Raw genomic sequence first — 18,126 nt, forward strand, 5'->3', positions numbered from 1 at the left:
ACAAGTGATAAATCATGGAACATTGGTGTTCTTTTAAAAGGTTACCAGATATGAAAGCAGAGCTACACTTTTTTATAACACGCAACTTCCTAATCCAACCATTCAGAACAGATACAAGATGGCCAAATCATAAGTGCTTATCCCATTCTTTTATAAGAAATTAACCTTTAAAAACTACTTATATATGCATGAACTGTTCCATGTTCTCACATCACACTGTAAGTGTGGTGCTATGAGGTCTGATCCTGGTATCTTCCTGTCTGAGAATCATCCTTGGTCTGATGTCAAGAAGGACTTTCGTCATCTCCCCATTTAGGTCTTCAGCCAAACTTCAATGTACTATTTAAGTATGTAATAAATCAAATGAATCAAATGGACCACATGATGTTGTGCCAATGCCTCCTTCAGTGTATTACTAAACCAGATGCTTTATTTTCGTGTGCCAGCATTGACACATTTGGCTCCACCAAGAATATTTACAAAACTTAATGCAAAATTAACACACTTTGTTGCAACCAAATGTACAAAATGATTTCCTCTCAACATACAACAACATATTATTATCTATTTGCTGCAAAGAACTTGAAACAACTTTATATGATTGTGCATGAATGTCATTCCTGATTAACACCTTTGTAAATTACTGAATGGGAAACATGGTTGAGTGAGCTTTGTTCCAGGTTTTACTTGGAACTCTTGCCTGAATGGCACACTCTTTGTAAATAAACGGCAATGGCCATACTAATCACTTAATATGCTACCAAAGCAATTAGTAAATATAATTTTCAACCTTGTTTATAAAATGGTAGCACTTTATTACTAGCTACCTAGTAAGCTGCAAATATTGTCGTAAGCAGTCAATCTTGCCCTTTAGAAATTGTTACAAACAAAACATGTTTTTGAACATGACACAGTCCTTAGTGGATGCAAAATGTTCCTAAAACAAAATTTCACTGCCACGAGGGACCATATAGTATATCATAATTGTGTTGGTGTCATTTGCATATATGAAAAAGGAAATTCTGATTTCTGTGACATGTACACAGAATCAGTGACCTTCTGTATTTTCAAACAGTTTTTACTTGTTGTAAGGCAAGAAATATAAATCAACTGTGAGAGAGGTTTACACACTTTGAACTCTAGAGCTACATTGTGGAAAGTAAATTTCCCCGCTATGTTAATCTGGTGAAGAGACTCACATTTTTGTCTTGAAATCTGATGAAAAAGTATGCATATTGATGTTAGTCTCAATGTTTTTAATAAGGGTATTGTTTCCAGCAGCCATTAAAGGTTGTCTTAAGTTAATTCAGTTTCAGTGATGCAAATTGTGTGAAGGATATATTTTCTTACTGAAAATGGCATAAAGCAGTTTATTTCTTGAAAAAGTGACTGATTTAATACTGTGGATATGGACTACACCCATAGAATCTGCTTACATGGTGATTTACTCTTTTGGGAATATTATTTTCACATTTTCTGATTTATGAAATCCTGTGGTGCCATAAAGGTAATCCAAATCTCATCACAGAACTGTACTTGGGCCTGTATAAACTCTGCTGATTCTATGAGGACAGTTAAAGCATATTTCTAGGTTACAGTTAACTGAGAAAATTTTGCCTGAGTTGCTGCATGTCTACTAGACCCTCAGAACCTAACACAGTGATTTCTAGCAAGTTTTGATATCTGTTAGCTTCAACAAAAGCAGTTTATAAATATAAAGAAACAATTAATAAACTAAACTTTAAATAAACTCTAATCAAGCTGTAACAAAAAATGTTTAAATAAATAGTAAGATTTTGTTAAATATTTTACTTTAGTCACTTCAGTGCTTAATTCAAAGATCTTCCCATGTCTGTAGAAGTTATAATGATACTGATAAAACCATTATAACACAAGATATTGTCTGACAACTTATAATTTCTATACATCACCTAGTAGATATATTATTTTAATACCTTCTACTACTTTTCCAGTTAGTGTACATTTTCCTCTTTTGGTCAGCTTCTTTCGTTTTCTCTTTCCGAGCAGTTCCCCATTACTTTTCCACCCTTTTCCTTTCCCTGAGTCCTTTTGGGAATTGTTTTAACTTGAGCCTTGTTTGCATGAGGAAAAAGGGATGGATGACCCTGTAATTTGGTCTCTTTACACCCCAAACCAACCAATCAAATGGTTCTGTGGTTTTCATGTTTTCTAAAAGCTGGATAGCCAGGAAATGTCAGAAATGTATGACATTACTGAGTGTCTCAGGAAGCTCATACAACCTACGGAAAAGAAACAGCACTCCAGAAGGCAGCACGCAGTGTGCAGCTGTGTATATGATGCAATGGAAAGAAAATGTATAGAGGGTGCATTGTGCATTGCATTGATTGCAACATGTCCCCTGTTTACTACCTGTATCTGTGTTTGTTACACTACCAGCTGCAGTAAGACTGACATACTGAGTAATAAATATGACATTCGATATTTAACATGGTCTTATACCAAAAGGAAACTTCTCTCAAGTAAGCTATAAAATTGTGAGACATAGTTGCTGCTCAGCACTTACCTTCAAGAGAAGTGACAGATAATGTGTCATAGTAACTTGCAGGGTGACTTCCCTATAGCATTTATCATAAATAATAAAATTCTATTACAAATATTTTCTGGTTCATCTTCCATTAGAATTTACTTGGTGCTCTTGACTTAGCCAATGTTTTCTTCCCATATTTACATAATTTTTCTCATTATATTTTTTTCCTTATTCTCCTCCACATCTCTAACTTAAAGTAGTTAGTTTCATATCACAAAATAAAGGCAAATATTTGTTGTTTTATGTTTTATAGGTGATTAAATGTGTTCCACTGAAAGAAATGTAAGATCATGTTTAAAAAATTAATTTTAAACAGCATGGAAGTAAGTAATACAGTAATATATGTAGAATGAGGTTTCCAGATATATTTGTCTCATGAAGGGTATCTACATTTAGGCCAAATTGTTGTTAAACTTTTGATCTGCAATTACCTAAGAATATCATACTCTAATTCTTTTCATGTCATTGAAAATTATATTTTCTGGAATTATTTGCAACGGTGTTGTTGAAAATAGAAAATTCTAGTTTGTTTTGGGAATTCTGTATTTGTGAAACATTTCTTGATGACATACACAGCTTCACTAACGTCCTCCATTTATTACACCTGTACAGTTCTTAGTCATTTTAGTTTGAACATATGGTGTACTCATTGTACTGATTTTTATTTTCGACTAGTGTCTGTCTATTTCACACTTATTTACCCATAAATACACTTTCAGTCCTTTAGCTTCTGTAAATAAACAATGTGTCACATTGTGGAAAGTTGCATTTAATATTTTAGTGTTAGATATCATCATTTTGCCTAACATGTTCCTTGTGATTTCACAAAGATTGTTTCATGAGAAAAGTTCCATCAGCCATGGACTGACAGTCTCATTGAACTTTAAGAGTTTTCATTTCTTGTTCATGTGGTATTAAAGTGTTTCCCACAGTTTCAGTACTGTATAGAAAGAACTCACTGCTTGCATCTACTTCACTGAAATAGGCTCAGATTTCTCAGCAACCCAGAAGGTACCTCCATCTTTAGCAACTGTACATCTGTGAAAAAAAATTTATCAATAAGACAAAGGATACAAACAGGTTAACATTGATACACTTTGGTTTATAATATCATTAAAGACTAATTTACAATCAATAACTTCAGAACTATTGAGATGATCTGAGCTGATATTTTGTAAACATGCAGATTACTTAATTAAAATAAGCCTCCCATTAATTTTCTTAATCCACTGAAGAGCACCAGTGTCCTGTATGGCTGGGAAAAGCAGAGAGGTCAGTTACCGTATTTTACGGACTGTAAGTCACTACGGGCTGCAAAACACACATTAATTTTTAAGCACCTTTTTTTTTCTTTAAATTTACCATTCTTATCAATAGATTGCAAAGCCAGACTAAAAAAAATTCTTAGTTTATAAAATTGAACTGATCTTTAAAATGCCAGAAAATTATCATCTGAACTTTCTTCTTCTTCTTATCTTCAACATCACTGTTGTCCTCTTCATATGTAAGATGGTCTTCACTGGCATCACGAGCACCACTTATGTTGCAGTTCTTGAAAGATTTAGCAATAATGTCTCCTCTCTCTCTAGACCATGACTGTTTTATCCACTGACACACTTGTTTGATTGAAGGTTGTTTTAAAGCTCCCTGCAGTGTGAATTCATGTTGGGTTTCATATGTCATGCATTTGTTCCATTCCTCTTTCATATACACTTTACATGGTTTATTTATCAAGACATCAAGAGTTTGCAATTGTGAAGTAAGTCCTCCCAAAATCTCTGTCACATAATTTTTCAAATGATTACTAAATTGATCTAACACAAGAAGAGAACTCTTCTTCAATAAAGCATCTTTCCTTCTCTCCCACACTCTGTTAATCCAAAATTTCATACCATCCTGATCCATTCAACTCTTGTCACATAGTGAACAACAACATCTGGCGGTGTTTTTTGCATTGTTTTGCCATTGAAAATTATCATTGTATTAAGTTTAGCACGTGAAAGGACCACAGTGTAGTGCACTTTTTGATGTCAACTTGTTTTCATAGTTACAATTTCAGCACCTTTCATGGCAGTAGTTCTGTTAATCAGCATGTAAAATTTTAGAGAAGTTTCATTGATTTTCACTATATGGCATAGTTCCACACTGGTTTTCTTTCGATGTTGAATAATAATGCAATGAAAGATTGAATAATAATGCAATGAAAGATAATATTTTCTCTTCATACTCTTGTGGTATTTCCTGAGATACTTTGGTTTTGATTTGCATGCTAAGTCCACGACACTTCATAAACATTTAGCACCAACCATCTCCACCCTTAAAGTCTGTTAAGTTCCACTGTAGTACCAGCTTCTGAGTGTGTATTTGAATCATTCTTGTATTAATTCCAATGCCATTTTGATGGTGTCCTAGAATCCATTTCAATATGTCTTCTTCTAGTTTGGCCATTTTGCAGTCAGTCCTCCATTTGCACATTTAGTCTTCTTCATTTCTTTCAGTTCTTCATTGTGGTTTGATGAACTCTCTGCCAGGTGCTTATGTGTGATTTGGGCAGTATCCAGGTAGATGTAGATGTACTAGCCCACCAATTGCGAATGGTTTTTTGTGTTGGTGGAATGCTGAAATGCCACACAGCTGGTCTGTTTCCATGTTATTCTGCATAGGCTATTGGTTTCAATTTGTGGCCCACATTGTATGAATATCTTTTATTTTTTTCCATTATCAAACTAGCTACTAACAAATATATTGTACTATTACTGATAACACAAATCACTTTCAATTCAAGTTCACTGGGACCATAGACTGCAATAATGCATCATAGACTAGACAGTGTTCTGGGTTTGTGATGGTGGGGTGAGAGGGAGACAGTGTTATCAAGCTTGTGAATCCCCGAAACTCATGTTCATTGCATTGGTACACTGTTGCTGCCCCAGTTGAATCTAACATTGCTGGATAGAGACAGGTCTCCTGCAGACATTTTTAAGACTGGTGGAAATTTTAAATCAAACAGTGGACATGTTTATATTAATTTTGGGTGTGATATAAGACACACCTGAATTTTGGAGGCAATTTTTCCATACGTATCATGATTAAATAACTCTGTAAGATCAATATGAATTATGAAAGCACTCATTTTGTGAAACCATGTTCACTCTTCATGAAACACATATGCATATAATTTTTTAAAACCAATTGACAACTATTTTGAAGCCAACAATTACCTTTTCCAATCTTTTTTTTTTCTTTTTTTTTTGCCTGTTCTCTTTGGGACATCCGTATTTCATATTTAAGATGTTCACTTACTTTTAACATTATTCAATAATGCCAAATTTCAAGTGGTTTTATTTTATTTTTTTCTGGATTTCCCATGATCTGTTTTTCACATCCGTACAATCAGTCTACATCTAGTTGTAGATTTAGAGAAATTATCTCCTCAGTAATGTATCAGTATTTCACACTATGAGAGCTGTTATATTTGAGAAAGTATTCTTTGTCTGTGCAGATAATTCTTATATTATCCTCATTGTTTCAGTCATCCTGTATAACCTTGCTTCCTAGATAGGAGAAGTCTTTCACTTTTTCTATTTTTGAATCACTCATCCATTCACTACTTTTCAGCAGATCCCATCAAAAAGGAGAATTTCTACGGATGTGAAACAAGTCAAGGTACACATTAACAAAAGACAAACAACAGAAATCTGTATACTGAAATAACAATAAACTATCACTATACTATTTAATGCTGTTCATGTTAAGTTAGTTAGTTATATGTTCCATATAACATTTGAATGATTTTTTTTTTTTTTTCCGAAATGATGTGGAATGAGTCAGTTCAGAGGATATATATACATGATTAGGGTTAACATTAATGAACACATTATTATTTTAGTCCTACAATTAAAAACAAGGTGTTTTGTTCACAGGCTACCAGTTTTTAAGTAGAAATTTGTCAATGGACTAGAAGTAGCTGTCCAGGACAAATGATCTAAAGTTAGATTTAAAACTTAATATGTTATTGGTTACATGAAGGCTTTTGTTGCTACATATTGATTTCATTTACAAGCTACTGGCAGCTATAATAGTTGGTAATACAGGTAATTTTTCCTTCTAGTGTTGTAGGTGTGGACTTTATTATTGCTTTGTGAAAGCACAGTTAAAATGCCTAGCTCCTTGAAAAATGCTTGGTTTTGTGCAGTCAATACTTTATTTTTAAGTGATGATTTACCCCAGAAAAGTATTCCATAGGATATTACTGAGTGTAAATACACAAATTATGTCAGGAGATTGATTTGTTTGTTTCCAAGACTAGGAATTATATGAAGAGCAAACATACCTGAACTTAATTCTTCAAGAAGCTCAGTAATATGCTTCTTCTAATTTTCATAATTATGTACACCCAAAAATTTGGAGCATTCTACCCTATTTACTGATTCCTGTTCATGTGCTACATCAATTGTTGGTATGACCATTAGATGTACAGAACTGAATATAGTGTATGATTTTCAAAACTGAGGGAGAGTCCATTTTCTGAGAACCACTTTATAATTCTTTGGAAAATATCATTTACCATCTCTTCTGTTGCTGTCTCTCTAATGCGATTTATTATAACACTAGTATTGTCTCCAAGAAGCTCCAATTCTGTTTGTTGAATGATAAGTGGAAGGTCATTCACATATATAAAGCATAGGAGTGGGCCCAAAATTGAACCCAGGGGCCTTCCTTTGTGATTTCTTCCCAGTCACTAAATTAGTCACTAAGTTAGGTAGAAAAAAAGTTGCTAATTTGAAAACACCTGTTGTCTTATAGTGCTTATGTCCAATTGGAAGCTTAATATTTACTTGATTACAATGGTGTGTTTCAAAAGAAAATATTCAACTATATATTTAAATAAGAAACCCTGTTTACAGTACATAACTACTTGTCATACACCTTTATAATGAACCCTGCTACTTGGGATACAGCTAACAGAAATTTTCAGTCTTTAAATATTCAGATAATTTGCCGATAAAATAGCTCATTAGGTACATGTTTAATTTTCTTTTGGAGTGGTTGGGATCCTCAATTTCTTGTTTTGCCTTTGATGGGGACCTGTTAAATATTTTCTTTATGAACCCTAGACATGGAGGCCAAGTTTATATACAAATTTTGTTTTGTTTTGTGTAGACCACAATTCAGCTGAAATTAATTTCTTGTATCAGCAGCAAAAGCCATTGAGGAGTTAATGTGTTGGGTAGCGAGTGTAAGAATTCCTTAAAAAGGCTACTCAAAGATTTAGGCAGCCCATTAATTTTCATAATTAATGTGCTGAAGAACACCAGTGTCCTGTGTGGTTATCTAATTCTAAACAAACCCCATTACGTCATTCCTAATTTTGATGTTATGTATGTTAGGATGGAACTTTCTGTCTTTCTACTACTTTTCTTAACCTCTGCTTTAGTTTTGTTTATCCTTAAGCCATATTATCTACTAAGTATGCTGTCTGCTCCATTCAGCAGGTGTTCCTTACTTTCAGCCAGATGGCCCATGTTATCTTGAATATTATCATATATTTTTGCTGAGCACTTTCACTTCACTTCCAAATTCTCACTTTACCTCCGTCATTGCTTCTTTGGTGTACAATTTAAACAGCAGTGCTGATACACAGCAATCCTCCCTTCCACACTACTTAACACCAGTTTACTTTCTGGAACTTCACTTTTTTTCTCCTACTTTGTTTTTGTCAATTTTATAGATTACTAGATTGTCTCTCTAAATTAGTTCTAATTGTCTGAAGATTGCAAAACCTTTCATTTATTCATACACACATCACGTTCTCTGAACTCCATCATGAAGGGCAGCCTTTGAGGATATGAACTGAGACAAATTATATGTCAAGCACCCACAGCAGGCTACTTCTATAGAGTATACGTAGCTTGCAGCCAGGCGACTAGCGCGAGTTTTGGTGTTCTCGTAAAGTTAAGTCATTTTAGATTATAAAAACAAATAGTTTAGTACTGATTACATGGTAAATAGGTGTATTAGTGTGCTAAAATGCACACCATTAAAGGTTTCATTTTTCTTTACGTAATATAGCAGAAAATGCAAAAAGAATGTACAGTTGTATTTTCCATTTACGTTTTGCCGCAGCAAGTCAATAGAATTTCGTTTAGTTGCTCTTTGTTCTCTCCAGCAATTTAACTGCAGCGTACCTCTTCATTATTTAACTCACATTTCCGGGAAGTAGCGTAAAGTTTAAGTTGTTGTTTCAGAAACTTTGCACTGTTGTTTTTATTTACACACAGTCGCGTGTAGGCCAAATTTGTGGAGCCATATTTTTGTGTTTATCTGTAATTTAACTGACTTATTCTTAATAAACTATTATGTTCATCATGAGTGAAAAGTGCTTGACTTGTCATAGAATTGTTAGGCCGGGGCTTTGGTGTGACGGGTGCTGTAGTTTTTTCCATGTGGGTGACTGTAGTGGCATGGGAATAGGGGAAGTAAATGAGACTCATCAGTGGTTTTGTAGGATATGTAGTATAGACAGGAAGATACTAGAACAGGAGGGGAAAATTGCCACCCTTCAGGCTGAGTTAGATAAGGCCAGGGGAGATCTTGACAGGTTAAGAAGGGAGAAGGGTAAAGAGAGGTGGGAAGTGGCAACAGGCAACAGGAGGAACAGGCCTAGAACTTTGTCTGACAGCTTCGTGATGAATGTAGAAAATCGATTTGATCCATTGCTTCAGTTAGAAGCTGGTGAGCTTCAAGCAGTTGCAGGTATAGGCAGGGCACAACAAACTTTCAGCAGCAAATTGAAAAGTAAGAATGTAGGGAAATCAGTAAAGAGAAAGAAAGTGTTGTTGTTAGGTAGTTCCCATGCAAGAGGTGTTGGCCAACTTTTGCAGGATGAACTAGGATTAATCTTGTGCTGGTCTTGAGCAGGTGACAGAGGATTTAGGATCACTTTGCAAAGATTTCGCTAAGGAAGACACTGGGGTTATAGTGGGTGGGGCAGGCAATAGTATTGACAGAGATCCTGGGTACAGTACACAGTGTGACCTGGCAAAGATTGCATCAGCATCGAAGCATACTAGTGTTGAGTTTGTATCTTTTCTTGGGCGCCATGACTGACCTCATTTGAATTCTTCTGTCTAAAGAGTTAATTTGCAGTTGGAACGGCTGCTTATGTCGGGTGCAGGGTCACACAGTGGTGTGGTTATTGTTGATTCTCTCAATAGGTGGGATTATACTAGACATGACCTTCACCTCAACAGGAAAGGGGAGGGTAAACTGGCTGGGAAAACAGTAGGAAAGTTAAAGGGGGGAGGCACTGTCATGAGTGATAAAATACCAGTGGTTACAGGGTTCAGAAAAGACCCTTTTTTAGGGTAGGGAGGACAGAAAGAAACCAAATTTTAAGAGAGGTTAGGACTGAGGCAAACCTTCAGTTTGAGAAAGAAACCAAAACACATAATTCTAGCTTTTTACATCAGCATAAACAGCTATTGGTTAAAAATTTTCAACAGTCAGCAGATATTTCAATTTTACTCAATTTTAACTCAGTCAATGTGAAATGTCAGCTATCTTTATTGTGTCGAAATAGTCGAGGACTGAGAAATAAAATTAATGGATTAATTGTCTGCATAGATGAATTAGAGTCTTCAAACCTATCTGACATAATCTTCCTCTCTGAAGATCATGTGACCCCCGGTATAGAACTTTTAAGTGTTACAGGGTTTCGGTTAGCATCTTACTTTTGTAGAGCAGTACTGGAGAAAGGAGGAGTTGCAACATTCATTAGGAACTGTCATAAATTTAAGAACATAGACATTCATAAATTTTTCCTAGAACAACATATGGAAGCATGTGCAACAGAAGTAGAATTTCACAAAAAGTCCTTCATAATATTAAGTGTACATTGAGCACCTGCAGGTAACTTTAATCTGTTCATAAACCACCTTGAAGCTGTACTGGCCCATTTAACAACCAAAAACAAAGAAATAGTGGTTGCTGGTGATTTCAATGTAGATTTCCTTAAAGACTCTCCCAATAAGAACTTATTTGAGTTAGTAACACTATCATTCAACTTAATTCCCACTGTAAAGTTTCCCATTAGGGTAGCCAATTGCTCACAAACAGCCATTGATAATATCTTTACAGAAAAGTCCAATGAACAAAATTATGTTACAAAACCAATAGTTAATGATCTCTCAGACCATGACATGCAGTTCCTTCTGTTAAATGTTTACACTGAACAGGATATAAAATCTGTTAAATCTGAGCTCAAGAGGGTAATCAATAAGCTAAAAATTGATTACTTTAGGACACTCCTCAGAGACATTCACTGGAACAATGTTTACAGTGCTCATGGCATGAGTGAAAAATATAACACTTTTCCTGATAAAGTGCTTATGTTATTTTTCTCCAAAACTAACCAAGGTTAGAGCAAAGTCTACAAAGAAGCCATGGATTACTCAAGGAATAGGGGTATCTTGTAAAACAAAAAGAAAACTGTTTCTGTCAATCCGAAACAGTTCTGATGTTGATGCTATAGCACATTATAAGAAATACTGCAAAATATTAAAGACAAGTAATACGGACATCAAAGCAAATATATTACAAGGAAAAGATAGTCATATCAGATGACAAAATAAAGACAATATGCGATATAGTGAAGTAGGAGACTGGTAGAACCAGACATGAAGAGGAACAAATAGCATTAAGAGTAAATGATATGTCGGTGACAGGTGTGTATAGTGTTGCAGAACTTTTTAACAAACATTTTATAGCTGTTACTGAAAAGATGGGTTTATCAGATTCTGTAGATGCTCCTATGGAATACCTCAGACCAGACATTTCAAGTAACTTCCATAATGTGAATTTGACCCTCACGACCCCAGCAGACATAATTTCCATCATAAAATCTTTAAAATTCATTAGACAAATAATTGCAGGCAACTCGTATATTTTGTAATCTGTCAAAGGCATTTGACTGTGTAAATCACAATATTCTTTTAAGTAAATCAGAACATTATGGTGTAACAGGAAATGCTGCTTAATGGTTCAAATCTTATATCTCTGGCAGGAAACAAAGGGTGTTATTAGGAAAGAGACATGTATTAAGCTATCAGGCATCATCCAACTGGGAACTAATTACATGTGGGGTCCCACAAGGTTCCATTTTAGGGCCCTTACTTTTTCTTGTTTATGTCAATGACCTTTCATCAGTAACATTACCAAATGCTGAGTTCATTTTATTTGCTGATGATACAGACATTGCAATAAATAGCAAATCAAGTGTAGTCTTAAAAATACTGGCTAATAAAATATTTGTGGACATTAATCACTGGTTCCAAGCCAATTCTTTGTCACTAAACTTTGAAAAAACACACTATACACAGTTCAGAACTTGTAAGGGGTGTCCCAAGAGTATATGCCTAACATACGATGACAAGCAGATCGAAGCATTCTTGGGATTACAGCTTGATAATAAATTCAGCTGCAAGGAGCACACCACAAACTGCTGAAGCATCTTAACAAATCTCTATTTGCAATGCGAAATGTGTCAGGCATAGGGGATACAAAAATGAAAAAGCTGTCGTACTATGCTTACTTTCATTCCATAATATCATATGGGATTATTTTTTGGGGCTAATTCATCAAGCCAAGCTGAATTTTTCTGGGCACAAAAATGTGCAGTAAGAGTTATATGTGGTGTGAACTCAAGAATATCCTGCAGAAGCCTGTTTAGGGAACTAGGGATACTAAGTACTGCTTCCCAATATATTTATTCCTTAATGAAATTTGTCATTAAAAATGTATCACTTTTTCAAACCAACAGCTCAATTCATGGAATAAATACTAGAAATAAGAATAATCTTCACAAGGATTTAAAGTCACTTACTCTTGTACAAAAAGGTGTGATTATTTAGGAACACACATTTTCAATAACTTGCCAGCAGCCATAAAAAGCTTAACGACCAATGAAATACAGTTTAAGAGAAGCCCAAAGGATTTATTGGCAGTCAACTCCTTCTACTCCATTGATGAATTTCTCAGTATAACCAACTGATTTGTGTGTATATCTGTATATAAGTACAATATAACTTCTGCACAATTTCAGTGCAGTAATGTGTTCATTGTAAATAAGTATTATAATAGTTCTATTACATGTTTATTACCTTATAAATAAATAAAAAACTTTTTTATTTTAAATTCAGTGCATTAGTATTTGTAAAATGACTCGTAGTGTTTATTAAAAAATGACGATCATTCCACTTGGGACCTGTGGAATGGTACATTAGCTTATTTGTTTTAGTTGTAAATATTTGTCATCTATTATTATTTTTCTGACATGTTCTACATCCTGGAGGACCTCCTCACTACAGATCAATTGGAATGGAAGTAAATCTAATCTAATCTAATCTAGTAACAACCAATTACAACTAATCCTAATCTGCTCATAGTGATAATCATAGAAAATACTCTTAGTTTACTCTATGCATATATACATAAATATTAGGGGGAAAATAGTACTTTAAGAAAAGGCCACTTCTCTTCGTCCTATGCTACTCAGCTATTGTTTTTGTGTGCTACTTTATATAACCTTTTATGTCACTTTACTGATATCACAGAACACCAACAGCTGTCTGTATACCAGCAAAGTTAAAAACCTGAAATAAGTGATGGGGACGTTACGGATATGTGGCCATGACATATAATGTCAGGACAACTGTACTGTGTATGTATACTACACACAAAGTTAAAGAGAACTGAGTCACAATGCACATTGTAAATAAAAGAAAAAAGGCAGAACTATTCAAGTAAAGAAACATCTGAAAGTACTAAAGGAAGAATGTAGCAGCAACAGTTTAAATTCTAAAGTGCTCCCTCAGTTTTTATAGCCATGATATAAATTAAGGAAGAAGTCTTAATTTGATAATTTTAGACTTGATGACCACACCCTGCAACACACCTCTCAAGCTTGGATACATGTCTTCTGTTGGCTGATAGAACCAGTTTTTGTGGGAATTCTCAAAGAGCCTGACATATTAAATGAAACTTTATGTGAATATATTATGTCTTTGAGATAAAACTTGATTGTGTGCTAACTTTCCAGCAGGGTGATTGTTCTTGAACAAAGAGACATTTTACAGGTACCTCAGTCCCAGTTCTTTAATGAATAATGACTGGTGAATTGCTTGATTGTTTGAATATCATGAGATCACTACTTTGGAAAAGGTGAATTTCTAACCCATATACAATGCTCCATCAGTTTTGGTACATTTATCCTTGATATATATTAGCTTCCTGTTGACTGTTCTTTTGAAATCTCTCAGGATTCACTTAGTAACTTGCCAATGAATAATATTCTGACTGTTGCTGTACTGATTTAACTTACTGACTGCATAAGATATGTCAGACTGAGTAGTTACAGCAATGTACATCAGAGCTCCAGCCAATTCCCTGAATGAAAGATGAATATGATCCTCTGTGGTGACAGTTGTAGCATTCAATTTGGTGTGCCACAGCCAACCTGCCTGGTAAATTCCATAAATGTTTTTCCTCAAATTACACACATCATCACCAGATACCATCATCTATCAAACTATGGAAAATCCAGGATGGAATGTAACAATATTACGAAAAGGAAAGTTGCTACTTATCATATAGTGGAGGTGCTGAGTCGCAGATAGGCAAAACAAAAATACTGTTACAAAAAAACCTTTTGGCCAGCAAGGCCTTAATCAAAAATGGACGACAGATACACACACATACTTATGCAAATGCAACTCGCACGCATGTGACTGTAGTCTCAGGCAACTGAGCCCACACTGTGAGGTGTAGCACTAGTGGGTGATGGGAGTGGCAACAGCTCCTTCTTACCCCACCCAGTTGCCAATCCCATCATGCAATGGTGCCTCAGTTGCCTGAGACTATAGTCACATGTGTGTGAGTTGCATTTGCATGAGTGTGTGTGTGTGTGTGTGTGTGTGTGTGTGTATGTGTGTGATAAAGGCCTTACTGGCCAAAAGCTTTTTTTGTGCCAGTCTTTTAGTTCTGCCTATCTGCAACTCGGCATCTCCACTATGTGGTGAGTAGCAACTTTTCTTTACATTATATTGTTAGCTATAGATATCTAGAGCATGTTTGTCAACTTCTTGACTATGCAGTCATCTTTGTCAAGTTGTGTCATTGACTGTAAGATTTCAACAAGGGACTTTGGCTGTTACATGAGTTCTTGTGCTGATGTTCAAAATATAAAGTAATCCAAGAATAAGGCAAAAATAGTTTGGAAATTATTAAATAAAAAATAAATAAAAATTAGTATCTAAATGAAATTACACTCTCATAACCAGCTGCAGTAAAAATGGTGACACTTTCAAATCATTGGTCAGCAAGTTCAAAGATTAATTTCTCACAGTGGCTGAGAATTGTGCATCCACTAATAAACAACCAAAACAGATGCATTAGATTCAGTTGGGCAAACACTACATAGACCAGCAGTAAGCATTAGTATCATAAATATAGCCAACAAAGAAAATAAAGAATTCACTGGATCACCAAAAAGTAGTAATTCTGCTGATTATTAAACTCTTTCACTGACATGATAGGATTATCCATATGCTATCTTTGTAATCAGTCAGTGATTCATGAGAAAAAATCAGCTGAAAGACTTGAACCTTCTGTAGCAAAACCCAACTATAAAACTGCAGATAACCAAACCACCTCTAATTACACTCAAATTTCACTCCAGCCTTTCCAAAAGTGTTTGAAAAAGTGATCTATGACAGAATACTGATTCATATAACAGGGCAGAACATGTTAACTGCCCCTGAGTTTGTCATTTTTAAGGAATTTTACAAAGGGAAAACAATACAGGACTTCATAAATGAAGTGGTGGCAAAGCTAACAAGAAAAATTATGACATTAATATATTTTGTTTCCTTGGCAAATCCACAAGCATATTAATTAAGAAACCAGACTCAGTCTTATCAGACACAGCTCAAACAAACCTAAAAGTGATTAAAACTAACAGTTTAAGCCTGAATCTAACAAAAGACTAATATTATGTAATTTCTAAAAAGCAATAATGGCATGTTATCACCATAAGTAGACATTAATAATCACACACTAAATGAAACATCCTGTGTAACATTCCTTGACTGCAGTTGGATAATAATTTAAAATGGAGCCAACACATAGATAAGCAATCGAGATGCTCAGTTCAGTGTTTTGCCCTGAGTAGCATAATTCACTGTGTTGGATGAAAACCAAGAGTGTTTGCTTATTTTGGATAATTTTGTTCCTTAGTGTCTTATGAAATGTATCTTCTGGATCAGTGCACTTAAATTAAATAGGGTGTTTATTTAGCAAAAGTGAGTAGTAAGAACATGGTGTAGAGTAGATACTGTAACCATATGCCTTGAAGAAGCCTTTTTCAGATCTTGGAATTCTGACAGTGGCTTCCCATCACATTCTCTATTAATTTTGTTTTGTTTTGTTTTGCTGACAATAAAAATCAGTTAAAGCTGAACCATGATTTACACTGAATGAAGTTATGTGCCCAGGGGGGAAGATATTCAACAAACTCGAATCTAACATAAAATTCAAAATTGGAGATTACTATTGCTGTAGCGGTTTTCAGTCAGAAGACTGGTTTCATGTACCTCTCCACACTCGTCTGTCTTGTGCTAGTTTCTTTATCTTTGAATAACTACTGCAATTCATGCCTTTGTTTCACTCTAAAAATTTTAACCCCCACCCCTCAAAAACTTCCCTCCATTCCCAAGCAACTATTCCTTGACGCCTCACGATATGGCCTACCAACCAATCTCTTCTTTTAGTCAAGTTGTGCCAAAAATTTCATTTTCCAGTCTGTTTCAGTGCCTCCTCATTAGCTATTCTATCTACATATCTAATGTCCAGCATACTTCAGTACTACCACATTTAAAAAACTATTCTCTTCTTGGCTGAACTGCTTAGCATCTGCATTTCACACCTATAAAAGGCTACAATCCAAACAAATATCTTCACAATAGACTTCCTATAACTTAGGTTTAAATTAGATGTTAACAAATTCTCCTTTGTCAGGAATGTTTCTCTTGCTGTTGCTAGTCTGCATTTTACACTATGTGATTAAAAGTATCCGGATGCCCTCAAAAACAGGTATATCCTTAAACTGACTTGATTACTGAAGTGCCTTAGTAGTAAAGAATACACTATGTGATCAAAAGTATCTGAAAAGCCCCTAAAACATATGTTTTTCATATTAGGTGCATTGTGCTGCCACCTACTGCCAGGTACAACATATCAGCGACCTCAGTAGTCATTAGACATCATGAGAGAGCAGAATGGGTTGCTCTGCAGAACTCACGGACTTTGCACATGGTCACGTGATTGGGTATCACTTGTGTCATATGTCTGTATGCAAGATTTCGTGACACGCACAGTACAAAAGCGTACAGGCCGACCCCATCTGTTGACTGACAGAGACGGCCGAAAGTTGAAGAGGGTTGTAATGTGTAATAGGCAGACATCTATCCAGACCATCACACAGGAATACCAAACTGCATCAGGATCCACTGAAAGTACTGTGATAGCTAGGCGGGAGGTGACAAAACTTAGATTTCATGGTCGAGCGACTGCTCAAAGCCACACATTATGCGGGTCAATGCCAAACGATGCCTTGCTTGGCGTAAGGAGCTTAAACATTGGATGATTGAACAGTGGAAAAACGTTGTGTGGAGTGACGAATCATGGTACACAATGTGGCGATCCTTTGGCAGGGTGTGGGTACGGCAAATGCCTGGTGAACATCATCTGCCAATGTGTGTAGCGCCAACAGTAAAATTCAGAGGCGATGGTGTTATGGTGTGGTGTGTTTTTCATGGAGGGGGCTTGCACCCCTTGTTGTTTTGCATGGTACTACCACAGCACAGGCCTACATTGATGTTTTAAGCACATTCTTACTTTCCACTGTCGAGGAGCAATTCGGGGATGGTGATTGCATCTTTCAACATGATCGAGCACCTGTTCATAATTCATGGCCTGTGGTGGAGTGATTACATGACAATAACATCCCTGTAATGGACTGGCCTGCACAGAGTCCTGACCTGAATCCTACAGAACACCTTTGGAATGGTTTGGAACACTGACTTCATGCCGGGCCTCACTGACTGACATCAATATCTCTCCTCAGTGCAGCAATCTGTGAAGAATGGGCTGCCATTGCCCAACAAACCTTCCAGCACCTGATTGAACATATGCCTGCGAGAGTGGAAGCTGGCATCAACACAATATTGAATTCCAACATTACCAATGGAGGGTGCCACTAATTTGAAAGTCATTTTCAGCCAGGTGTCTGGATACATTTGATCACATAGTGTATGTTTTCTCTTCTGTGCCCAGCTTCAGTTATTTTGTTGCACAAGCAACAAAACTTACCTACTACTTTAAGTATGCAATTTTCTAATCTAACTCCTTCAGTATTGCCTGATTTAAATTGACTAAATTCCACTACCCTTGCTTCACTTTTGTTGAGCTCACCTTATAACTAGATTTCAACTGTCCTTGCT

The 18,126-nt window shown here is 35.6% G+C and overlaps 1 protein-coding gene across 1 annotated transcript in view; it reads right to left on the minus strand.

Moving 5' to 3' along the window:
* Positions 1–3,094: 3,094 nt before the first annotated feature.
* Positions 3,095–18,126, minus strand: part of LOC126234631 (putative defense protein Hdd11) — a 58,985-nt gene continuing 43,953 nt past the window's right edge. The window contains exon 4 of the mRNA XM_049943358.1: positions 3,095–3,607. Coding sequence (XP_049799315.1) covers positions 3,538–3,607 — 70 coding nt within the window. The 3' untranslated portion in view covers positions 3,095–3,537. The remainder of the gene's footprint in view (positions 3,608–18,126) is intronic.

Source organism: Schistocerca nitens, chromosome 2, assembly GCF_023898315.1.
Source record: "Schistocerca nitens isolate TAMUIC-IGC-003100 chromosome 2, iqSchNite1.1, whole genome shotgun sequence".
Classification (NCBI taxonomy): Eukaryota; Metazoa; Arthropoda; class Insecta; order Orthoptera; family Acrididae; genus Schistocerca; species Schistocerca nitens.